We start from the raw sequence: 26,072 nt of genomic DNA, 5'->3' as shown, positions 1-26,072 counted from the left end.
AACGCCTAGGTATGGAATTAGCGGGAAGCTGCAGGGATGGCCATCGGGGTCAACCGTTTTCCTCATTTTTAACTTCCCGCTAAGAAAGTCGAAGATTTTCAAAAATCGGGAAGTTAATGTTTTCACCCCGTTTTACGAAAATCGAGTTTTCATCGAGTCTCGACGTTTCGAGGTCCTAGGAAGCTTCCCTGACTATTCCCGCGATGGTGTCTGTATGTCTGTATGTGTGTGAGTGTGTGTGTGTGTTTTTCCCTTTAGGGGGAATCCTTTTTACGGATTCTAGGCATAGTTGTTTGGCCTGGATATGTGGCGACTCGACGCAGCGTCATACTAAAACTCGACGCTAACGCCCCTACCCACTAAACCCTAAACCCCTTTCTCTTCTATCCTCTGATCCCCCATGGTACCGCCGTAAGGCATTTCTTCGCGGGGGAGGAATTAGCTGCCGCTCTTCCTTCTGGTGGCTAAGATGTTATTTCTTCCTTCTAGATTCTGTCTTTTGCTCTTTTTCTCTCGATGGAACGCAGCTCTGTAAGCACTTCTGTGACAAAAGTGTTCGTTGCATTCCAGGCAGCTTCTGAAGACAGCATTGCTTCTACGACTGACTCTGGTTGACTTCTCCTCTTCAAGATCCTCTCCAGCTCCTCACGTTGTGGATTAAAACGCGAGCACTCGAAACAAACGTGCTCCGCATCTTCAGTGACTCCAGGGCAGGACGGGCACTCCGGAGAATCGTCATGCCTAAAGCGGTGAAGATAAGCCCGAAAACAGCCATGTCCTGACAACATCTGCGTTAGGTAGTAGTTGACCTCTCCGTGTTTCCGGTTCAGCCAAATGTCGATCTTTGGTATGAGACGATGCGTCCATCTACCCTTCTCTGCGGCATCCCACTGAGATTGCCATCGTGCGATGCTGTGCTGTCTTTGTTCCGTTCTGAGTTCTTCTGCGCTCAGTGTTGTTGACCTCTTTCGTTGGTAAAGGTTCCTTCTTTCTTCAGCTAGGACTCTGAGAGGTAGAGTTCCAGAAATTACGCACACTGCTTCCTCAGATATTGTGCGGAAGGCGCAAGCTACTCTTAGGGCACTCAGGCGATATACTGGTCCAGCCTTTCTCCATGCTTCTTGTAATTCTAGCGCATCGGCCCAAATGGATATTCCGTACGTAAGCACTGATGTGACTACAGTTGCCAACAATAGTCTCCCTGCTCTGCTTTGGGCCTCCGACGTTAGGCATCAATCGTGCGAGGCTTGCCCTTACTACTGACGCTTTGGCACTGACGTGTTCCACTTGCTGTTTAAAGTTGAGACGGGCATCAAGCATCACTCCCAAATATCGGATATAAGGTTGTGATGTGATTTCTTGTTCGCCGACTCTAAGATTGATGGTCTCTAACACTTTCCTGCTGGTAATAAGCACTGCCTCAGTCTTATGTTTCGCCAGTTGAAGATTCATTGTGTCCATCCACTGGTTTACTTGCTGGAATGCTAGATCAAACATGTGGTGAATCTCGTCCAGGTGTTTAGCGACAATCACTACGGCCACGTCGTCCGCATACGCTACAAGTTTAATATTTCTTGGGATCTTTAGCCTTAGAAGCCCGTCATACATGATATTCCACAGCAGTGGGCCAAGAACAGAGCCCTGCGGAACACCTCCGGTGATTTCGTACTCTTTCGGACCGTCCTTTGTGTCATATCTGAGGACTCTATCCGTGAAGTAGCTAGCTACTATTTTACTTAGGTATCCTGGCACGTTCTTCTCTTGAAGAGCTTGCATAATGCAGTCCCAGTTAGCAGAGTTGAAGGCGTTTTTGATGTCTAACGTCGCCACCAGGCAGTACTTCTTCGTACCACCCTTCCATCTGGTTCCTGCAATTGCCTCCTGGGCCGTAGTAACAACCAGATTGATCGCGTCCAGGGTTGATCGTCCTTTTCGGAATCCATACTGGTTGTTTGCCAGGAGTGGATCTGCAACTGCTTCTATTCTTTGATGAATTATGCGTTCGAATATCTTACCGGCTGTATCCAGCATACAAAGTGGACGGTAAGATGACGGCTCTTCTGGTGGCTTTTTTCCTTTAGGGAGTAGAACCAGTCGTTGTTGTTTCCATTTCCGAGGAAATGTCCCTTCCTTGAGGCACGTATTGTAAACTTTCAAGAATAACGTTGGTGCTGCCTTTATGGCTGTTTTCAAGGCAATATTAGGGATTCCGTCTAGTCCCGGCGCTTTGTTATTCCCTACGCGGTTACAAGCCTCCATTAGTTCTTCTTCCGTGACAGATGGAATGTCTTCAGGGTTTAGCTGCCTTAACTGGCCGGTGAATACCGGTTGTTGAGGAAACAGCACAGTAACAATCCTCTCTAGGAGCCGCGGACACGTAGGCGACGGCATTGGCTGGTATTTCAGGTGGGCCGTGACCACCTTGTACGGTTTGCCCCATGGGTCCTTTCTCCACTTCTTCGACGAGTTCTTTCCAACAGCGTCTTTTATTATCCTTGATGGCTTTGTTTAGTTCCCGACGGGCCTTTTTATACTCTGCCACCAGTTCTGCAAGGTTAGGTCGACGGAAGCCACGCTGTGATATTCTTCTTTTCCTGAGGCATTCTTTACGAAGAGCGCTGATGTGATCGTTTCACCAGTGCACCGCGGGTCTTCTATTTATGCCTCGTTTTCGTGGCATACTGGCGTCACAAGCTTCGGTCACTCTTTTCATAAGTTCTTTAGTCTGATCTTCTGCGCATCCAGCGGTGATCGGGCCATTATCCAAAGCAGTCGTCAGCGTACCCACGTCGAAAGATTGTACTCTCCACCGAATGTGGTTAGGTAACCTACTAGTTCCTCTAGTATCCTGGTCATTTGATATCTCCCAGAGAATCGCGTTGTGGTCACTGGCAGTGTAGATATCAAGCACCTTCCAGTTGAGGTTACCTCTCGCGAGGCTGCTACTGACGAACGTGAGGTCTACGATGGAACTTGCGTCTCCTTTGGTGTAGGTTGGTGTGTCACCACTGTTGAGTAAGACTACGTCTAATGCAGTAAAAGCCTCAAGTAACGCTTTACCTCGTGCGTTAGTTAGCTTGCTACCCCAGTCTACTGCCCAGGAGTTTAAGTCGCCGGCTATCGCGACTGGATGATGCTGCTTCGCGTCCTCTGTCAGTCGATCCAGAAAGTTAGTGAAGTCAACAATAGAGAGGCTAGGTGGTGCGTAGCAGCTATAGAAGCGAACGCCATCTACTGATACTGCTACAAAGCCGGCATTGCAATTATTAACTACGCTCTGGAATGGGAGCTTGCCACAGGACCAAATGACGGCCCTAGTGGTCGTGTCCGTTTCCCATAATTTGCCTTTAAGGCATTTATATGGCTCAGCTATTAGTACAAGGTCAGGCCCTAGTTCACGCACTGTCTGCAGAAGCAAGTCATGTGCAGCCTCACAATGATTGAGGTTGAGCTGCAGTATCTTCATGTTCTTTTGTTTATTAACCTCTGAAGCGCCTCTTGGAATACCGGGCATTTGTGGTTGCCGGCGTAGTGGGCAGAGTTCTCTGCGCTTTGGTTTTCAGCGCATAATGCACATTTGGCTGGATTCTTACAACCAGCGATCTTGTGCCCCTCTTGTCCGCACCTGATGCAAAGCTTAGATCGGTCTACGCTACTTTTGCACTGAAATCCATGATGCCCGAAGTGCCAGCACTTAAAGCATTGGGTTGGTCTTCTCGTGGCTCTAATTCGGCAGTTTACCCAGCCGATACGGATTTTACCGCTTCCTTCCAATATCTCCCGCGCTGCAGCTGCTGGTAGAGTCACTACGGCAGTCTGGGTACCTCTGTAGGCCTTTCGGATCTTAATTGCCTCTAGCGATACCTCGCAGGATTCTCCGGTTGCCATCTGCAAGGCGGCTTGAATGTCTTCCCTGGTTGTAGTGTCATCAAGGTCTCGGATTTCGACGTCTTCCTGTGGACCTTTGCAGATCACTTTGGCCTCTTCTTGTAGGATGCCCTCGATGGTTTTCTGTAAAGCTTGGCCTTTATCGGAGCTCTTCCTAGAGAGCGTAATCAGCATGTTTCCGGCCCTAGTTTTATGGATCTTATCCACCGTAGTACGGACCTGCTCGTCAGGGACATCATTTTTCATTTTACGCAAAATCTCAGCGTACTTCGCCGGCTCAGCTGGGCGGATGATCAGTGCGTCTGGCCTGATCCACTTTCGCGATTTCTTCCGTTTAGGTTCAGGACGGGGCTCCTCGGGAAATTGCTTTGGGAGCTGTTCTTTCCTTTGCCTTCTTTGTTCTTTCTTGGACTGGACTTTCTGCCAAGCAATCGCTTTTGTCCGTTCGTCCCTTTGCATTGTCGCTCTTTGTGGAGGGCTTTGTCTCAGGTCCTTCTTCTTGGTGACTTGGCTGCACGTTGGGTCTGGAGAGGATCGATCTTTCCTTTTTCCAGTCTTCGTGACAGTTTCTCGTTTGTCTTCGATGACCGATTCACCGTCACCTTCGGCTCCGGTATCCATTGCTTCGTCAGTCACAACTACAACTTCGTTGGTTTGCCCCGGTGTAGCACGGGGAGTGCGTCGCGATGCTAATCGCCATTCTTCATCCAGTTTTTTGAACCTTCGAAGGGCGTTAGTTACACTAGTCGCCTTGGTCTTGATCTCCTTGTGGATATTGACTTTTGACTGAACGAGATTATTTAACTCATTAGTCAGCTCCTCCAGGCGTTCCAGCGCTTGCGCTCTCCTCATTTCAGCGCCCGCTTCAATCGCTGCTTGTTGGGCATGAAGCCCGTTTTCATTCTTGTTTGTTTCCTGTGAATTACTCATACTTTTTGATTTACCAGCGCATCGTACGGAGTGGAGCGGGTTGTCATAACTAGGAACGGGTGTACCCTCGGAGATAGTACTCCTACCCCAGTTCCCTGAGGCCTAGCCGACACTTAGCCAGTCCCGGAATACACGGACGGACCAGACTCGCTCGGAGCGGTGAAGATTCCGACCTCTAACACTCACTGCGTACTTCCTGATCAAGGCCCGAAGTGGCTGGCTCCTGATCCACTGCTGCAACTTACACCTCGGTAGAGCAAGCTCACATCAGCCGTGGCCTGCATCGTCGGAAACTACGATACAGGTTCCGGTCACTCCCAGTGGGTCACAGCAGAGAACGATCGTCTTGTTAGGTCAGTTAGTGCGACCAACCCATTAAAGGGGAGTTTTGTCCACGGGAGCGTATTTTGTTTGGTTATTTTGCTTGGCTCCTACCCGCTGTACCTCATCAACTAAGAGATTAAGTGTCATCCAAGGACAGCGAGCGTTCTCCCATCCGCTCGGGGAGACGCGCCCGGTAGCAGTATCTCTTCTGCTAAGAAAATTGAAAATTTTCAAAAATAATCGGGAAGTTATTGGTTTTACCCCGTTTTTCAAAAATCAAGTTCTCATCAGATCTTGATGTTTTGAGGTCCTAGGAAGCTTCCCTGAATGTTTTCGCGATGATGTCCGTATGTCTGTGTGTGTGTGTGTGTGTGTGTGTGTGTGTGTGTGTGTGTGTGTGTGTGTGTGTGTGTGTATGTGTGTGTGTGTATGTATGCATGTAAACCTCTTATAACTTCTGAACGGCTTAACCGATTTGATCGCAGTTGGAGTCATTTGAAAGGTCTTCGCCAAACATAGATTTCCTGTAAGTTGGAATCGATTCGGACTAGTAGATTTCGAGAAATTGCAAAAAAGTGACAAAAAAAGTTGTTTTTTTTTTCATTTTTTTTAAATATCTCCGAATTGGCTGAACCGATCGATCTCAAATACTTATCAGTTCTTAACCTTAGAAACCCGCATCAATCGCCACCTAGAGCGTCAGAATCGGTTGATGTGTTCGTGAGATACCGTTGTCGAAAAAAGTGTTTTTTTGTAATAACTCCGAAATGTTTCATCAGATTAATTTTTTTGTTTCAAATTATTTATAGAGCTCACAAAACTACATCAATCGCCGCCAACCGCGTAATAATGTTTGATTCATTCAAAAGTTATAGCAGTTTGAAAATTAAAAAACTCGTGTTTCATCGAACTTTGATAAGATTTTTATGCTCAAAGAATTCAAAAGCATAAGAAAGCTATTTCTATGCGCTAGGAGAGCTCAAAATAAGACATAAATTGTATTTTTGAGCTCGGAGAGCTCAAAAGCATCGTAAGTGCAATTTTAAACGCCTAGGTATGGAATTAGCGGGAAGCTGCAAGGATGGCCATCGGGGTCAACCGTTTTCCTCATTTTTAACTTCCCGCTAAGAAAGTCGAAGATTTTCAAAAATCGGGAAGTTAATGTTTTCACCCCGTTTTACGAAAATCGAGTTTTCATCGAGTCTCGACGTTTCGAGGTCCTAGGAAGCTTCCCTGACTATTCCCGCGATGGTGTCTGTATGTCTGTATGTGTGTGAGTGTGTGTGTGTGTGTGTGTGTGTGTGTGTGTGTGTGTGTGTGTGTTTTTTTTTTTTTTTCTTTTTTTGTAGGGGGGGGAATCCTTTTTACGGATTCTAGGCATAGCTCTTTGGCCTAGATATGTGGCGACTCGACGCAGCGTCATACTAACTCGACACTAACGCCCCTACCCACTAAACCCTAAACCCCTTTTCCTTCTTTCCTCTAATTCCTCATGGAAACCGCCGTCAGGCATTACTTCGTGAAGGGAGGATCTAGCTACTGCTCTTCCTTCTGGTGGCTAAGGTGTTAACTATCTTCCTTCTATCTTCTGCTATTTGCTCTTTTTCTTTCGGTGGAACGCAAGTCTTTAAGGACTTCTGTTGCAAACGTGTTGGTAGCGTTCCAGGCAACTTCTGATGACAACATTGCTTCTACTAGTGAATCTGGTTGCATTCTCTGGTTCAGGATCCTCTCCAGTTCTTCACGCTGTGGATCGAAACGAGGACATACAAAGAAGACGTGCTCCGCGTCTTCAGCAGCTCCTGGGCAGGACGGGCACTCCGAAGAGTCATCGTGCTTAAAGCGCTGTAGATACTCTCGAAAACACCCATGTCCCGACAACATCTGCGTAAGATAGTAATTGACCTCACCGTGATTCCGGTTAAGCCAAATGTCGACCCGAGGTATGAGACGGTGCGTCCACCTACCCTTCTCTGCAGCATCCCATTGTAGTTGCCATCGGCCTATGCTCTTCTGCCGTTCTTCAATTCTAAGTTCTTCCGGGCTCAGTGCAGTTGACCTTTTTCGTTGGTAAAGGGCCCGTCTTTCCTCTGCTAGAACTCTAAGAGGTAGGGTTCCAGCAATGACGCACACTGCTTCTTCTGATATAGTGCGGAAGGCACTAGCTACTCGTAGGGCACTCAGTCGGTATATCGGTCCAGCTTTTCTCCATGATTCTTGGGTTTCCAGTGCATCAGCCCAAATGGATATTCCGTAAGTGAGCACTGATGTGACTACTGATGACAATAGTAGCCTCCTGCTCTGCATTGGGCCTCCGATGTTAGGCATCAGCCGTGCGAGACTAGCCCTCACTACTGACGCTTTGGCACTGACATGTTCCACCTGCTGTTTGAAGTTGAGTCGTGCATCCAGCATCACTCCCAGATAACGGATAAATGGTTGTGATGTGATTTCTTGTTCTCCGACTCTCAACTTGATGGTTTCTACCGTTTTTCTGCTGGTGATGAGCACTGCCTCGGTTTTATGCTTGGCTAGTTGCAAGTTCACCATGTCCATCCACACATTGACTCGTCTGAATGTAATATCAAATGCCATTTCTATCTCTTCGAGTTTCTTTGCGACAATCACGACAGCTACGTCATCCGCATATGCTACAAGTTTGACTCCCGTAGGCAATGCTATTCTCAGGAGACCATCATACATGATGTTCCATAGAAGAGGACCTAAGACTGATCCCTGTGGCACTCCTCCGGAGATTTCGTACACTTCCGTACCATTCGTCGTGTCATATTTCAGGAGCCTGTTCGTGAAGTAGCTCGTTACTATTCTGCGAAGGTATCCTGGTATGTTTTTTTCTTCTAGAGCCCGCATAACGCAGTCCCAGTTAGCGGAGTTGAAGGCATTCTTGATGTCCAAAGCAGCCACCAAGCAGTATTTCTTCTTTCCACCTTTCCATCTCGTTTCGGCGATTGCATCCTTGGCTATATCAACAACCAATTTGATAGCATCCAGAGTTGACCGTCCTTTTCGGAAACCAAACTGGTTCTCGGCCGTGTCTAACATGCAGAGTGGTCGGTAGGATGACGGTTCTTCCGGCGGCTTTTTCCCCTTCGGAAGTAACACTAGCCGTTGCTGTTTCCACTTCTGGGGAAAAGTCCCTTCCTTCAGGCATGTATCGTAAACGTCCAGGAATAATGTAGGTGCTGCCTTAAGGATTGATTTCAGAGCAATATTAGGAATTCCGTCCAATCCCGGCGCTTTATTATTCCCTACTCGATTTCCTGCCTCTATCAACTCGTCCAACGTGATAGTTGGGATGTCTTCAGAATTGAGCTGCTCCAACTTGCAGGTGAATACCAGCTGTTGGGGGAACAACGTAGTAACAATCTTCTCTAGGAGTTGTGGACACGTAGGTGATGGCATTGGTTGGCATTTCAAGTGGGTCATAACCACCTTATACGGTCTGCCCCATGGATCTTTCTCAACTTCTGCGACCAGTTCCTTCCAGCAACGTCTTTTGCTTTCTTTGATGGCTCTGTTCAGTTCTCGACGGGCCTTTTTATACTCTGCTAACAGCTCTGCGGAGTTAGATCGTCTGTAGCCACGCTGAGACTTTCTTCTTTTTTTAAGACACTTTGAGCGTAGAATGCTAATGTGATCGTTCCACCAGTGCATTGAAGGTCTTGAATTTATGCGACGTTTCCGAGACATACTAGCGTCGCAAGCCTGGGTGACTCTTCTCATTAGGTCCTTGGTCTTCTCTTCAGCAGTTTCTACGATGATCAGATTGCAGTCTAAGGCTACTACTAAAGCAGTGGGGTCGAGAGACTTAACTTTCCACCCAACCGCGCTAGCGCTCCTGTTGTCTCTTGTTAGTTTCTGGCCAGTTGATATTTCCCATAGTATCGCACTATGGTCGCTGGCTGTATAGATGTTCAATACTTTCCAAGAAAAACCTCTTCGAGCTAAGCAACTGCTGACAAATGTAAGGTCGACAGTTGAGTTTGTCTCTCCTTTAGTATACGTTGGCGTGTCACCGGTATTAAGAAGGATCACGTCCAGAGTGGCCATTGCCTCGAGAAGTGCTTTTCCACGTGTATTAGTGAACTTGCTGCCCCAGTCTGTTGCCCAGGAATTGAAGTCACCAGCTATTGCCACGGGAAAGTGTTTTCTTGCGTCCTCAGTTAGCCGATCAAGGAAGTCTTCAAAATGGTCATTAGAGAGACTAGGTGGTGCATAGCAACTGTAGAAGCGGATGCCATCTACCCATGCTGCTACGAAGCCAGCTTCTTTATTGTTGACTGTTCTCTGAAAAGGACATTTACCGCAGGACCAGATGACGGCTTTGTTAGTGCTGTCAGATTCCCAGGGTTGGTTACTCAGATGTCTATAAGGCTCACTTATAAGTGCTACATCTGCCTCTAATTCGCGCACAGTTTGCATGAGCAGGTCATGCGCAGCCTCACAATGATTGAGGTTGAGCTGCACTATCTTCATGTTCTTGGCTTCGTTATTTTCTGGAGCGCTTCTTGGAAGATGGGGCATCTGTTTGTGCCTGCATGGTGAGCCGCCTTTTCTACGCCGTGCCGTTCAAAGCACAGTGCACATTTAGCTGGATTTTTACAATCAGCAATTTTGTGTCCTTCTTATCCGCACCTTATGCAGAGTTTAGACCGGTCGACTTCGCTTTTGCACTGCGATCCGAAGTGCCCAAAGTGCCAGCATTTGAAGCATTGTATGGGTCTCTTCGTTGCTCTCATTCGGCAATTAGACCAGCCTATCCTTATTTTGCAGTTTCCCTCCAGTAACTTTTGTGCTGCAGCTGCTGGTAGTGACACTGTGGCTGTCTGTGTACCCCTAAAGGCTTTACGGATCTTGATTGCCTCTAGTGGGATTTCACAACTTTCTCCAGCTTCCCTCTTTAGAGCGGTCTGAATATGCTCTTTCGTCGTGTCGTCATCGACATCTCGGATCTCGATGGTCTCCTGTGGCCCTTTGCAAATCACTTTGGCCTCCTCCTTAAGGATGTCCGCGATCGTCTTTTGCAGACCTTGGCCTTTGTCAGTGCTCTTCCTCGAAATCGTGATTAACAAGTCCCCACTTCTGGTCTTGTTGATCTTATCCACAGTTGAACGAACCTGCTCATCTGGGACGTCCTGCTTTATACGACGCAGAATCTCGGCATACTTTGTTTTCTCGGCCGGGCGGATGATCAGTGCGTCGGGTCTGATCCATTTGCGTGTTTTTTTCTGCTTAGGCTCTGGCCTGGGCTCCTTCGGCGGCTGTTTTGAGAGTTGCTCTCTAGCTAGCCTTCTCTTAGACTGTACTTTTTCCCAGTCAGTCGTCTTCTTGGGTTCGTCGCCCTGCCCTGCCAGTCGTTGGAGAGGGCTTTTTTTCAAGTCCTTCTTCTTTGTGACTTTGTCGGTTGACTCTGGCGAATCTCGGTCCTTTCTCTTTCCAGACCTTGTGTCAGTTTCACCCTTGTCCTCAGCAGCAGATTCACCGTCACCGTCGGCTCCAGTGTCCATTGCTTCTTCCGTCTCATTTTCAGTTTCCATGCGGCGTCGTGATGACTGCCATTCCTCGTCCAGTTTCTTGAATCTTCCAAGAGCATTGACCACACCGGTTGTCTTGGTCTTTATCTCCTTGTGGATATTGACCTTAGTTTGGACAAACTCTTGCAGCTCAATAGTTAGCTTCTCAAGGCGCTCCAACGCTTGCGTTCTCTTCATGTCAGCGCTTGCTTCAATCGCTGCTTGTTGAGCATGAAGCCCGTTTCTATTCATGTTTGTTTCCTGTAACTTACTCATTCTTTTTTGATTTACCAGCGCATCGTACGGAGTGGAGCGGGTTGCCATAACTAGGAACGGGTGTACCCTCGGAGATAGTACTCCTACCCCAGTTCCCTGAGGCCTAGCCGACACTTAGCCAGTCCCGGAATACACGGACGGACTAGACTCGCTCGGAGCGGTGAAGATTCCGATCTCTAACACTCACTGCGTACTTCCTGATCAAGGCCCGAAGTGGCTGGCTCCTGATCCACTGCTGCAACTTACACCTCGGTAGAGCAAGCTCACATCAGCCGTGGCCTGCATCGTCGGAAACTACGATACAGGTTCCGGTCACTCCCAGTGGGTCACAGCAGAGAACGATCGTCTTGTTAGGTCAGTTAGTGCGACCAACCCATTAAAGGGGAGTTTTGTCCACGGGAGCGTATTTTGTTTGGTTATTTTGCTTGGCTCCTACCCGCTGTACCTCATCAACTAAGAGATTAAGTGTCATCCAAGGACAGCGAGCGTTCTCCCATCCGCTCGGGGAGACGCGCCCGGTAGCAGTATCTCTTCTGCCCCGAGTGTGTGTGTGTGTGTGTGTGTGTGTGTGTGTGTGTGTGTGTGTGTGTGTGTGTGTGTGTGTGTGGGTGTGTGTGGGTGTGTGTCAGTATGTAAACCTCTTATAACTTTTGAACAGTTAAACCATTTCCATCGCGGTTGGTGCCATTCGAAAGAGCTTCGCCGAACTTAGATTTCCTGTTAATTTGAACTGATTCGGACCGATAGATTTTGAGAAATTAGGAGAAATCTAAACAAAAATAGAAAAAAAAATTCGGGTGTGTGTGTGTGTGGATGTATGTAGACCTCTTATAACTTTTGAACGGCTTGACCGATTCGATCACGGTTGGTGCCATTCGAAAAGGCTTGACTGAACTTAGATTTTGAATATACTTTGGAACGATTCGGACCGGTATATTTTGAGAAATCGCAAAAAAATTACAAAAAAAAATTAGGAAAACGGTTGACCCTAAAGGCCATCCCCGCAACTTCCCGCTAATTCCGTTAACACCTGGCCGCTTTTTTTGAGCTCTTCGAGCTCAAAAGTACAATCTGTGTGTTCTTTTGGGCTCTCCAAGCTCCAAAAGATATCTTTTCTGTGAGCTCAAAAGTCTGATAGAAGTTTCATAGAACACTATATTTTTAATTTTCAAACCGCAATAACTTTTGAATGAATGAACCGATTTTTACGCGGTTGGCGGCATTCAACGCAGTTTTTTAAGCCTCATAAAGAATTTTTAAGTTTTAATTGGTCAAACTAGAAATTTCGGAGTAACTCCGAAAAAACACTTTTTCAGTTTTCTTTCGTTCACGATATCTCTCGAACGAATCAACCGATTTTTACCGGATTGGCAGCGATCGATGTGATTTTTCAAGGTTGAGAGCTGATCAGTCTTTGGAATTGATCAGTAGAGCCGTTTAAAAATTATCCCAAAAAAACCACTTCTGAAAAAATTTTTTTTCTATTTTTTTTTAGATTTCTCCAAATTTCTCAAAATCTATCCGTCCGAATTGGTTCAAATTAACAGGAAATCTAAGTTTGGCGAAGCCCTTTCGAATGGCACCAACCGCAAAGAAATCCGTTCAACCATTTAAAAGTTATAAGTGGTTTAGATACTTTTACACACACACACATGCGCACACGCACACATACACACAGCCATAGTGACACCCTCGCGGGAATAGTCAGGAAAGCTTCCTAGGACTTCAAAACGTCGAGATCTGATGAAAACTCGATTTTCGAAAAACGGGGTAAAATCAATAACTTCCCGATTTTTCGAAAATCTTCGATTTTCTTAGCGGGAAATTTAAAAATTTTTTTCAAATGTGGTTTTTCTGGAATAACTTTTAAACAGCTCTACCGATCAATTGCAAAAACTAATCAGCTCTTAACATCAGAAAACCACGTCGATTGCCGCCAGTCCAGTCAAAATCGGTTGATTCGTTCGTGGGTTATCGTTGACAAAAGAAAACCGAAAAAAGTGTTTTTTCTGAATTACTCCAAAATTTTTCGTTATATCAATTTAAACTTGAATATTTTTTATGAAGCTTAAAAAATTGCGTCGAATGCCACTAACTGCGTGAAAATCGGTTCATTCATTCAAAAGTTATTGCGATTTGAAAATTTAAAAAATTGTGTTTTATCAAACATCTATTAATTTTTTTGAGCTCTAAGAGCTCAAAAGCATACAAAAGCTATTTTTTAAGCTTGGAGAGCTTAAAATAATACACAAATTGTGTTTAGGAGCTCGAATTTCAAGCGTTTAGGTATAGAATTGGCGGGAAGTTGCAGGAATGGCCTTCAGGCTCAACTGTTTTCCTAATTTTTTTTTTTTAGTAAAAAGAGTTCACAGTGACTCTCTGACCGAGCAAAAGGGAAATTAAAAAAAATCTAAGTAACATACGTATGACATGAGCGCTTAAGGCATGCACATTTGGTTTTACCTGACTTTTTACATTGATATTTTTCATAATTATTCTTAAAATTAGAAATACATAAGAAATATTCAACCTATGACTTAACTATCTATTGAAATCGAAGCTAAATGGCATTACCAGTGTTACAGTTTTTGTATCGCTTTGATACGATTTTTACACCAATTTTTTCCGTGTAAATTATAATCAAACTTAAATTCAGGCAAACTCTTAGAAATTTTAAATGATAATTTTTACAGAAAAAAAAACGAATGAATAGATTGAAATAAGTTTCGAAGATGAAACAAAGCAATATTGTTGATTGTCAATTCTTTTTTTCTGTAAGCATTCAGTTTTTAAAGTCAACATTGAGTACTTACAATCCAAGTGACTATCTAAAATTGTTATTTGTAGTCATAGAATCACTAAATTGATTTATAAAGAAAAACAATTCAAAAGCTATATTACTACATAAACATTTGAGCTTTGTTTGTACAAACAATTTTTGTGAAGAAGTTAAAATAAAATTTTTTCAATTGAATATTTATTTATATTGATAATTATTCTTAACTTTTCATCAAATTCACTCACTGATGTTTTCATTCATCTAACAAAAAATTTATCTCAAAAAATTTTATAACTTTAGAGGTCATATTTGAAAAAAGATTTATTTTTGAATCATCTATAAAATATTTGGTAAGTGACAATTTATATGATAGAATTTTATTTATTTATTTATTTTTTTTTTTAAACTAAAAGAATGAAAATTATGTTTTATATCTTTCAATTTTACTTAATGAAATAGATTGAATTCAATCATTTCCATTTGTTGCAATCGTGTGTACTCTAGAGATTCTTTTGTAATCTTCACAATTTTTTGTTTCATATATATCTATATATATACATAAAGGTTTATAGCGAGAAAATTGTAGACAGAGTAATAAAATGTTTTTATATCTCCATCATCCCGTGGGTTTCATTCAACGTGGAGAATTCATTAAGAAGTGATATAAAATATAAAATATATCTCCTTTTTCTTTTTTGTTTGTTTTTCCGTGTCCAGTTTCTTAATAAGTTTATGAAATCTCATTCGTCAAAGTCTTGCGATTTATCAAATTATTTTTATCTTTTTTATACTTTAATTTGTTGCAGAAGCGAAACGAGTTATATGAGCGCATCACTCAACTTTATTTCAGCAGTTTTAAAACTTGGGCAATTCAATTTTCTTTATTGGCGTGTCTACATTTTTTAATCCACCGTTTTAATAAAAGTATGAGCGAAAATAATAAAGTCTTGATTGTTATCGCTCGTCACTTATCGTTTACTTTACTTTCAAAGACTTGATACTCTTGAACTTCAGCTTCAGACTCTTAAGTTTTGATCAGCACTTACTTATAAATGTTCAACTACCATAATTAATGTTACGGAAAATTGATTACTGTTACATGACCTTTATTGAATACTGTCACATTGTGCTACCGGAATTTAAGCGCATAATCAAGGAAATTAGGCTAAAAACTTCATAATTAAATTTTATGTCATTAATTTGACCATTATTACGAAAACTTTTGCATGCTCCATAACGCGAAACGGTTAAGGTAGTGCTTTACTTTCGATACGTCAAAGTAAAGCAATTTTGTGATCTTCACGAACTCTCTAAGAATCATATAACACTAATACGAAAATATGAGTAGACGTGCATGAAAATAGTAATCCACAGATTCGGTAGAATCTGGCGCCAAGTTCCGTTCAAATCCGTTGTAAACGGAGCGCCAGACTACCGACTGTGTTTACTGTAAGCAGAACGGTTTTTTGAGGCTGCGAAATTTTATTTAATTCTACGGTACTTTTTTTATCCAATTTGTTTATCATAACAGTAATTCATAATTGACTTTACCGTATTAATTAATTATATTCACTTATAACAATTTATTTACTTTAAATTATTAAATTTTATCAGCACATACTATAGCTCGCTCACAAATTTCGATCCTGACTTTTTTTTTATGGAGAAAGGTCAGCGCCACAGACTAGATAAAATAAAAATGTGTAGTAATCCTCCTATAGATAAGCAACTACAGTTAAAAAGTAATTCACAGCTTACATTTACGGCCGCCAGAGTGCACTGGAATTACATCTACATAAACTGTAGCTTCAAGGGGATGGGTTGCAGTAAAAATGCAGTCAACACGAGATTTAAGTTGGTACCGATTGTAAATTTTCATTATAATTACAAAAATACTAAAATCCGAACAAAAACAGTTTCACTGTAAAAAGTCGCGCCAAGTCCACGTTCATAAGACTATTAGGAAAAAATTTTTTTTTTTCTTTAAAAAGATACAAAATAAAAATTAAAAATCCAAGTAACCGATATGATTGTTTTGATTTTCGGAAATTAAAAAAATTTTATTGTAAATTTAAAAATTAAAAAAAAAATTTTAGAACGTACTTGGTGTGCGTCATTGTCTATTTCAATTTTTTTAAAGTCCTAGTAAATAGATTTTACGAATTTCATTAAAAGTAAAATATTTTGCAACCAAGCACACTAAATACGTTCTAAAATTTTTTTTTTTAATTTTTAAATTTACAATAAAATTCTTTTTAATTTCCGAAAATCAAAAACAATCATATCGGTTACTTGGATTTTTTAATTTTTTTATTTTGTATCTTTTTTTAAAGAATAAAAAAAATTTTTTTTTCCTAATAGTCTTATGAACGTGGACTTGGCGCGACTTTTTTACAGTGAAACTGTTTTTGTTCGGATAGTAATTTACGTCATAAGGCCGCAAAGGGGCAATTTTCCTGACAACGTGGATGTTGCGATATAAGCCTGCGGTTTTTGGTGCGAATTTACGAAAATGAGCGTAACTTTGACTTTACTCTAAAGCAAAGCCAAGGAAGGTAAGTTACACTCGTTTCCGTCAATCCGTGTCACAACGAATATAGTAAAATTGACATCGTCGGAATCGCGACTGAGCGGCTGAATAACGTACAACAGTTTTTATCATTATCGCTCGGAAAGTTAAATTTGAGAGGAATACAAACCTACTAATTAAATGCTTACGTTTCAATCAAACTTTTGTATGTAATTATTATACATAATTTTTTAATAAATTTTTCACAATAATCTTTCTATTAAAAGCATGATAATAGCTATAGATTATTATCTAGCTGCTGTATGTTTATTATAAGCGAATTAGTATTAATATTATACTAACAATCGGTCTCCGTAACAAACTGCAAATAGACAGAAAATTAGCGTCACTCAATAGTAACTAAATTATGATACTAAAAATCTTCGGTCAGTAAGCTAGAATGTGACTTTCTTTTAAAGTTTCTTTCAATTCCGTCCGGTTCTATCCATAAAAGTACAAAAAAAGAAGGGGAGATAAATTTTGCGGTCTAGGAATGAAAAAACAGCCGGTGAAGTAGAGTCTTGAGAAATAAGTGCTTTTGCGGACGTCAACCAGTGCTTGAAAAATGAAATTTTTGTCATATCAACCGCAAAAGTTGGATTTTCGAGCAACATACAGAGGGCGCAAAAAATACGATTTCTGGCAATCTATAGTTTAGTTAATTTACCTCGCACTAGTATATCGAAAAGTAACTTCTCTTTCTCTCTATCTATCTCTACATTTCTGCAGAAATGCAAAAAAAAATATTATTTTTAGATAAATTATTAATTTTAATCAATATTAATTCATTTACATTTATTTTGATGAATTTTATTGAATTTTAATTAATTTACAAGCATATATGGAATATTCCATGCTTGTAAAGGTATGGACCCTAGGAACTCCGCCGTCCATCTTACGGCATTAAATAAATATTATTGTTACAGATTAGTCAAATTATCTTTTAATTCGACAAACGTCCGCTGGGTGGAGTAAAAATCGCAAAAAAGTCTTAGCGACAGTCGAATCTTGTAAACGACTTCAACGTATACACAGTAAAAAATTTTGCGTCATTGCGTCAAAAAATTTTGTGTTAAAAATTTTTGTGTTAAGTATTTAACACTTTTATATGTAAATTTAATATTGATTGTGTTAAATTAACATAGAAAAGTGTTAAATATTTAACATAAAAATTTTCAACACAAAATTTTTTGACGCATTGACGCAAAATTTTTTACTGTGTACGTACAATTAATCCGTCGCTATTTAATCTCGTATGACGTAATTCTTGTGCCTTCAATTAAAATAAATAGTAATAAAATATTTTTGACTGTTATCTCAAATCTGACTTTCGCAATTGATATGATAAAAAATTTTGTCGATATGTTATGCTAAAAGGTAGGGACCCTGACAAACTTGAAGTGAAGGCACACGTTTGATGCTATGGATGCATTCTCATCAAAACCTCGTACTATATCCGGACTCGCTACGCTCGTCCAGATAAATAACTTGGTCTTGATAATATGCGTCCATAGCCTCAAACTTGTGAAGTCACTTCAAGCCGTCAAAATCCCTACCTTTGCGCATGTGTATCGAAAATAACTATTTCTGCTCTCCGGCCGAAAAATGGCAACTTTCTGGTTGCTGCGCTCAACGAAGTTACCACATTCCGACTACATTGAGCAGAAAAATAGTATTCACACCCCTTGGTAAAAAGTAAAGCCTCATACCACATTTTTGTCAACCTCGGCTTCACCTTGGCCAACAATTACATGTGATCTGAAACTTTACTTATTTTACTGGCCTATGTATGTAATATACTATACTGAGCGACTATAACAAAAAAACATTTTAATTAATCAATCATATATTTACTAAAAATTCAGTTTGTGTTATACTTTGAAAAAAAAAATGGGTTGAAAATAATTCTAAAAAATATTTTTCATTAATTGGTTATTGTTTGATGGATCATCATAAAAAACATAGTCAGCGTAAAATATAAATATAACCTGTACTTAGATTAATCAGCAGTTTGTTTGCGTATGCGCTAATAACTAATATTATATTCATATTGCAGTGATATCGTTTTTGTATAGTGTGAATCTTAAATCAATTATGATGACATTTTTAAACCAACATTTTTTACGTTTCCACTGAAAAAAACTACTCGATTAATCAAAAGAGAAATACTGTTGATCCATGGATACCTGCAAGAACAAAATTATTTTAAAGAGAATTGGTTGTCTTGATTCAATAGTTTGAACTCGTTTCATGTGCTTAAGAAGTTCACTATCTACAACGAAAAGTATATTATCTTCATGAGATACAATCAAGTTCTTCGTAAAAAAAACAATATTCTCTGTAATTTTGTTTTCCTGCAAGAATTTCATGATAAGACTTCAAAGATAAGTTCTTTTATTCAAAATAGCGAAAAAACTCTAAACAAAAACAAACATTTTACTTAAACCTATTTTGAAACATACTTGATACTTGATGATATCGATAGTAACAGAGCGTTGGAGAATTTGGATCAGGTAGTCTGGCTTATAATATTAACTATCTTTGATTTATTAAATTAAAAAAAAAAAAAAAAAAAAAAAAAACACCGATCTTCATATATTAAATATACAGTGCGCGTCATTGATTCATACCGGTTAAAAATTTTATGGTAAAATAGAAAAATCAAAATTTCAACATCTGTAAATAAAGAAATCGATAAAAGGAAAATCTTTATAAGCATCAATTTAAACAAAATTGAAAAAATAATGCACTGAAAATAAATAACTTAAAATATCAATCACGATTAAAATAGAAATTAAAAATGTCAGTAATTAAAATAATTACACTTTACAAAATAAATAATAGTAAATTTATAATATTAAAAAAAAAAAGACAACAATATAATTGGATAATTTTAAAATTTATCAAATGTAAATATAAACATTGAATAAAATAAAATGAACTGAATTCAGACAAGTCAGTAAAAATACATTTGAATATTTATATTTATAAAAATATTGACAGTTATTAACATGCGAACTCTTAAACAATAGACATCTATAAATATAAACTAGCAAATTTAGAAACCCGTAATTTTAGACATCTGTAAATTTTGATTTCTACAAATTCATAAATTAAAATAAAAATACAATTAAATATATAATTGCTTGCAATTTATGAGGTTATAAAAAATTAAACCAAAACTTCTATAATGCTCGAGAGCTCTCGACTACAACCCTTAGATGCTTACGGAGTCGGTTCTCCAGAAGGTTGCGGATCAGGCAGCGGCGAAATTCTCCGCGCTCCAAAAAATAACCTAGACAATTCTTAAATAACGAGTGTCAAGCTTATCAGAATTAGCTACTCATGGAGGTTGACGGAGTCGGTTCTCCAAGAGGTCTCGGATTAGACAACGGCGAGATTCCCTGCGCTCCAAAATATAACCTAGGCAATTTTGAAATAGTGAACGTCGTGTTTATCAGAGTTAGCTACTCATGGAGGTTTATCGTCCTCCAGGAAGTTGCGGATCAGGCAGCGGATGGATTCTTTGTACTGCAAAAAATAACCTATTTTTTACATATAGTTTTTAATTAAATATAAAAATTTATGTACAGTTTTGAATCTTCATACAAATGTCAATTTTTCAAATGGTTGATTTATTTTTCTGTTTCTGCTTTATTTTATAAAATTCTTTGTTTACAGTCAAAAATAAGTGTCCACGACGTAAGAAAAAATTGTAATCAAATATTAAAAACAATATTATAACAGAATGCAAAATTATAGGGAACATATACAACGTCAGTCTGAAGAAATACACACGCTATTTTAAAAATGTCTAGGTTATTTTTTGGAGCGCGGGAAATTCCGCCGTTGTCTAATCCGAGACCTCCTGGAGAACCGACTCCGTTAACCTCCATGAGTAGCTAACTCTGATAAGCTCGACACTCGCTATTTAAAAATTGTCTAAGTTATTTTTTGGAGCGCGGAGAATTTCGCCGCTGCCTGATCCGCAACCTTCTGGAGAACCGACTCCGTAAGCATCTAAGGGTTGTAGTCGAGAGCTCTCGAGCATTATAGAAGTTTTGGTTTAATTTTTTATAACCTCATAAATTGCAAGCAATTATATATTTAATTGTATTTTTATTTTAATTTATGAATTTATAGAAATCAAAATTTACAGATGTCTAAAATTACGGGTTTCTAAATTTGCTAGTTTATATTTATAGATGTCTATTGTTTAAGAGTTCGCATGTTAATAACTGTCAATATTTTTATAAATATAAATATTCAAATGTATTTTTACTGACTTGTCTGAATTCAGTTCATTTTATTTTATTCAATGTTTATATTTATATTTGATAAATTTTAAAATTATCCAATTATATAGTTGTCTTTTTTTTTTAATATTATAAATTTACTATTATTTATTTTGTAAAGTGTAATTATTTTAATTACTGACATTTTTAATTTCTATTTTAATCGTGATTGATATTTTAAGTTATTTATTTTCAGTGAATTATTTTTTCAATTTTGTTTAAATTGATGCTTATAAAGATTTTCCTTTTATCGATTTCTTTATTTACAGATGTCGAAATTTTGATTTTTCTATCTTACCATAAAATTTTTAACTGGTATGAATCAATGACGCGCATTGTACATTAAATATTCTTGGCCAAATGAGAATTATTCAGTCTAACTTAATAGGTAACTGAATAGTAATTACGGATAGGTCTCGGATAGTTTAACTGGTAGAGCATTTGGCGCGTAACCAAAAGATCCAGGTTCGAGTCCTGGTCTGGGCTGTCCGAATTAATTTTTCAGTTACTGAAAAAAGTTACACTGAGTAAAAAATTACATTTTTCTCTAATAATAATTGTCAAAACAAATTTAATTGTTATCTTCACCTAAATTTTCTCTGATGGTATGAGACCTCATACCGATGAAATATTATGGTGAACAAATAATAATGAAAAATTAGTCATTCTCCAACAATTTGGATCGGGTAGTCTGGCTTATAATATTAACTATCTTTGATTTATTAAATTAAAAAAAAAAAAAAAATGAAAAAAAAAAACACCGATCTTCATATATTAAGTATAATGATATATAGGTTCTTCTGTTTGAAAACAGTCCAGTAATTGTTAGAATTTGTAGAAGTTATGAATGATGAACTTTCTACTTTTGTCTTTTTTGCTTCATTTTCTTCGCTTGCGAATAAACTTCTTGAATTATTTCAAACTTAATATCTCGAAGCAAAAATCAAAATTTTTAAGAAGTTATTTCTCTTAAATCAAATAGATTTAGATATCGTTAATATAATTTGTAAAAACTGTAATCTGTCGTATTTGCATCTTGAAGAAATAGAACAGTGCTAACAGCACTAATGGTGTTGAAAGAAATCTACAAACATAAAGGACCCGGTAATTTAAAATTAAAAAAATAATAATCGGTTTTTTCTAGAAAACACAATTTTTTAACTTCCCGCTAAGAAAATCGGGAAATTATTGGTTTTACCTCGTTTTTCGAAAATCGAGTTTTCATCAGATCTCGACGTTTTGAGGTCCTAAGAAGCTTCCCTGACTACTCCCGCGAGGTTGTCACTATGTCTGTGTGTGTATGTGCGTGTGTGCGTGTGTGTGTGTGTGTGTGTGTGTGTGTGTGTGTGTGTGTGTGTGTGTGTGTGTGTGTGTGTGTGTGTGTGTGTGTGTGTGTGTGTGTGTGCGTGTGTGAAAGTATGTGAACCGCTTATAACTTTTGAACGGCTGATTTAGTCGACTTTAGTGTCATGACAATAATTAGAATTCCGAATATTTGAATTTTAATATAAAATTTTATGAAATTCAGATAGCAATAGACAATGCAGTAGCCCGAAGTGAAAATAACGCTGAAAAACTAGAAGTCTCTGGTGACTTAATCGGCGATCCATTTGAAGTATCGCGAATGCGCCGAGAAGATTTTGCCGCCCATTTATCTTCAGCGGAAGGTGATGACATAAAACAAAGTTCAAATGTACCAATAACAAGACGCGAACGTTGCCAACAAAGTCCTGTGGCTTTTCTCATAATGACATCTGGTTTAAACAAGGTATATTTACACACATAAATATATATTTACACAAATTAGCACTCCGCTTACATACATTTTACATGAATTATATTTCATCACCACGGGGAAGTATTGTACTGAATTAATTTACAGTGATATTTAGTGGCATTTTGCATGCCTCAAACAAGCTTAGTATCTTTTGTTTCAAAATTTATTTCGGATAAAGATGTTTAAACTTTTTTCAAATCATGAAAAAAATAAAAAAAAGATCATTTGTAATAAATTTATTCGTAAATGAGGATATCTATGAAAAGATATGTTCATATAAAAAGCATATATGATTTCATATGAATTAATATGATCATAATTACTTCCCGAGTAAAAACATAAAATAGCCGCAACAGCGCTGCAACAGCGCCGTTCGGAGTCTAAGTGCCCGCAACAGCGCCGCATCACAGCCGCAACAAATCTGTGATAAAATAAAAAAATTATAATTGCCGCAACACTACCGCAACACAGCTGCACTGTAATAAATATTTCTAAAATACTCCTTAAATCTCGCAACACCGCCGAAACACAGCTGCAACAAATCTGTGACGAAATAATAAAATTGTGATTGCCACAACACTTCCGCAACATCACCGCAACACGGCTGCACTGTCCCGAGTAAAAATTAAATTATTATTTTCTACTAAAAAATAATAAATTTCGATCGACCGCCGCAACACCACTGCACCACCGCCGCAACACCACCGTAACACCACCGCGACACCGCCGTAACACCGCCGCAACACCGCTGCACTACCTTCGTTTGGAGGTATACATTGAAATAAAATATTTGTTGATCACTCAAATAGCTAAAGTAAATTCTTTTAGTTAACTACGACTTGCAGCGCAGTTGGTAATGTTCGAGACTTTCATGCAGACGATCCAGGTTCGAATCCCATCGCAGTTTAATCATTATATAAAATTTTTACAGGGTATTTCGATAGGCGTGCCACTTCTGTTCAACCCAGGGGACAAAATTAAAAGTATACTTCAATAATACGACTAAAAAGAATCAATAATTTCGCGGTACTTTGGCCTGATTTAAAAATTTTTTTTCGTTTGAATATTAGGCATTTGAATAAAAGGAGATTAAACAATAGGTCTTACATTAAAATTTATGTTCAAGTTATTTATTAATTAATTATTGCGTGATAAATTAATTATGATGCTATTTTTTGTGAAATTGTAGCTATGCTTTAGCATTGGGGTACAGCAGTGTTGCAGCGGTGTTGCGGCGATGATTTGAATAACATCAAGCAGCGTGCAGCTGTGTTGCGGCGGTGTTGCAGCGATGGTTTAGATTAAAATTAAATTTACGATTAAAAATTTACGATTAAAAATAAAAATTGATTTTTAAAAAATAAAATTTTTATCCACTGCCGCAACACCGCTGCACTACAGCCCTTTGGAAGACAAAATCGCCGCAACAAGAAATCTTTATTCTCGACTCGCATAACCGCAACACAGTTGCACGCTGTTTAGTTTTAATCTAAACCATCGCTGCAACACCGCTGCAACACAGCTGCACGCTGCTTGATGTTATTCAAATCATCGCCGCAACACCGCTGCAACACTGCTGTACCCCAATGCTAAAGCATAGCTACAATTTCACAAAAAATTTTATTATTTCGTCACAGATTTGTTGCAGCTGTGTTTCGGCGGTGTTGCGGGATTTAAGAAGTATTTTAGAAATATTTATTACAGTGCAGCTGTGTTACGGTAGTGTTGCGGCAATTATAATTTTTTTATTTTATCACAGATTTGTTGCGGCTGTGATGCGGCGCTGTTGCGGGCACTTAGACTCCGAACGGCGCTGTTGCGGCTATTTTATGTTTTTACTCGGGTAATAAATTAAGTATTATTTTTTTTTGCTGCAAGAAAGTATAACACACATAATAATTAGCGTGCAAGTTTTTATTTTTGTAACTTCAAGCTGATGTGAATAACTCAAAATTAACCATGATTTTCAGCTGAACAAACATTAAATAAAGGTTTTCATCCTCTAAGCAAGTCATTAAAAGTTAACCGTACAATTAGTCAACTCAAAGCATCAAATCGATTTTTCAACTCCCATTAAAATTAAATTCAAACTACTTATAAAATTTTTTATTTCCATTTGAATGACACTGTTATCGTGGTAATTACGACGCTCAGTTAATTAATACTTTGGCACTTGGAATAATGATTATTTAAAAATTTTATTCAAATTTAAATAGCATTGAAATAAATCCTTTAGTGAATAACATTAATAGCAATGAAAGTATTAATTAAATTTTGTTTTCTTTTAATTTTTGGTCTTGACAATAATCTTAAGCTGAGAAGTTTTGGTAAAAGTACCCTTAGCTACTCTATACTACTGCTTAAACTACTATTAAAGCTCAACTCATTTTCAACCGGCTTAATTACCCAAGTTGTCGTGTCGTGAATTAAAGTTGTTTAGATTTGCCAACTCGTAAATTTCGTTAACAGTGCAACCGGTACATTTAATTCAGCGTCTTAAACTTACTGCACAAGTGTTTAAGTTTGTATAATGTATAAGATGTAAGAGTCGTCAGTTTTGCAAAGGTCACATCTCACATCTCATGTACTTACTCCAAGTTTATAGATTCTACACTCTAGATGCAAACGTTACACTATTGAGGAATTAGCGACAGATATATTTCAAATCATTATGTTGTTGATTTTGCATCAATAACACTTAGATACAATAAATAAGCGACAGTGTCGTAGGAAATTAAGAGAAACTTTTTATTAAAAAATTCATAATGATACTTTGGAGCCTCTGATTGTTGTTAAAAATTTGTAACAAGTCGTTACTCTCTGACTTATTCGTTTAACAATTGAGGTTCAACATCTGAAGTGAATACTCATGTACATATTTAAAAAAAATTTTTTTTTAATTTTTGCAAGAAGGATATTTAAAAAAATTAATGAAAAAAACAAAAATTTCGTGAATCAAAAATGACGATATCGAAAAATGAATTCACAAAACATACAAATATTCCTCAAGTTGTTGATAAACAGACTGATAAAAATGTTAATTTGAATCAAGAGAAAAATTTTTAAACCAATAAAATCAATTAAAAATTTTTTTTTGCTGTAAATTAAGGAGAAAAATTATTGAATCAGGTCAAATTTACTCGAACTAAGATGAATTTCTTAATTTAAGAATTTTTTTGCCGAATTCAAAATAATTAAATTTTTGATACTGACACGTAAATCAAAATTTTTTCTCTCTTTTAAAAAGTTAATTTTGTTATCAGTTTACATCAAGGAATGAATCGATGAACTTTTACAGTTTATACTTAATATTCTAATAAGCATAATAAGGGATGAATCTATAAATTGTGATAGGAAACAACTCATAATTTCTCGATATGCTTATGAAAAATTATCAATTTATCAAATTATGACTACACTGAAAGAAAGTAAACTTAGTTCAAGAGAAAAATTCTTAAACCAAAAAGATCATTTTGAATTTCATCGATTTGATTTGAATAAAAAAATTCTTAAGTTAAGAAATTCTTGTTGATTCAAGCAAATTTTACTTGATTGAAGAATTTTTTGCTTTGATTCAAGAGAATAAAAATCTTAAAAGTGGTTTTCTTTGCTCAAGAATTTGTCTCTGGAGTCAAGTTAATTTTTGTAGTATATTCATAAAAAATTGATAAAATCGCGTCTTATATTCCATAGTTCATTA

The 26,072-nt window shown here is 38.4% G+C and overlaps 1 protein-coding gene across 2 annotated transcripts in view; it reads left to right on the top strand.

Annotated features, from left to right (window-relative positions):
- LOC123271846 (putative aminopeptidase W07G4.4) overlaps window positions 1-26,072 on the top strand; it is a 155,721-nt gene that overhangs the window by 128,139 nt on the left and 1,510 nt on the right. For both annotated transcript variants that reach the window (XM_044738342.1, XM_044738343.1), the window contains exon 7: window positions 22,124-22,363. In XM_044738342.1, coding sequence (XP_044594277.1) covers window positions 22,124-22,363 — 240 coding nt within the window. The remainder of the gene's footprint in view (window positions 1-22,123; window positions 22,364-26,072) is intronic.

This window comes from Cotesia glomerata, linkage group LG9 (genome assembly GCF_020080835.1).
Source record: "Cotesia glomerata isolate CgM1 linkage group LG9, MPM_Cglom_v2.3, whole genome shotgun sequence".
Lineage (NCBI taxonomy): Eukaryota > Metazoa > Arthropoda > Insecta > Hymenoptera > Braconidae > Cotesia > Cotesia glomerata.
Note: the sequence above shows the minus strand (reverse complement) of the source record. Positions and strands in the feature narration are given on the sequence as shown.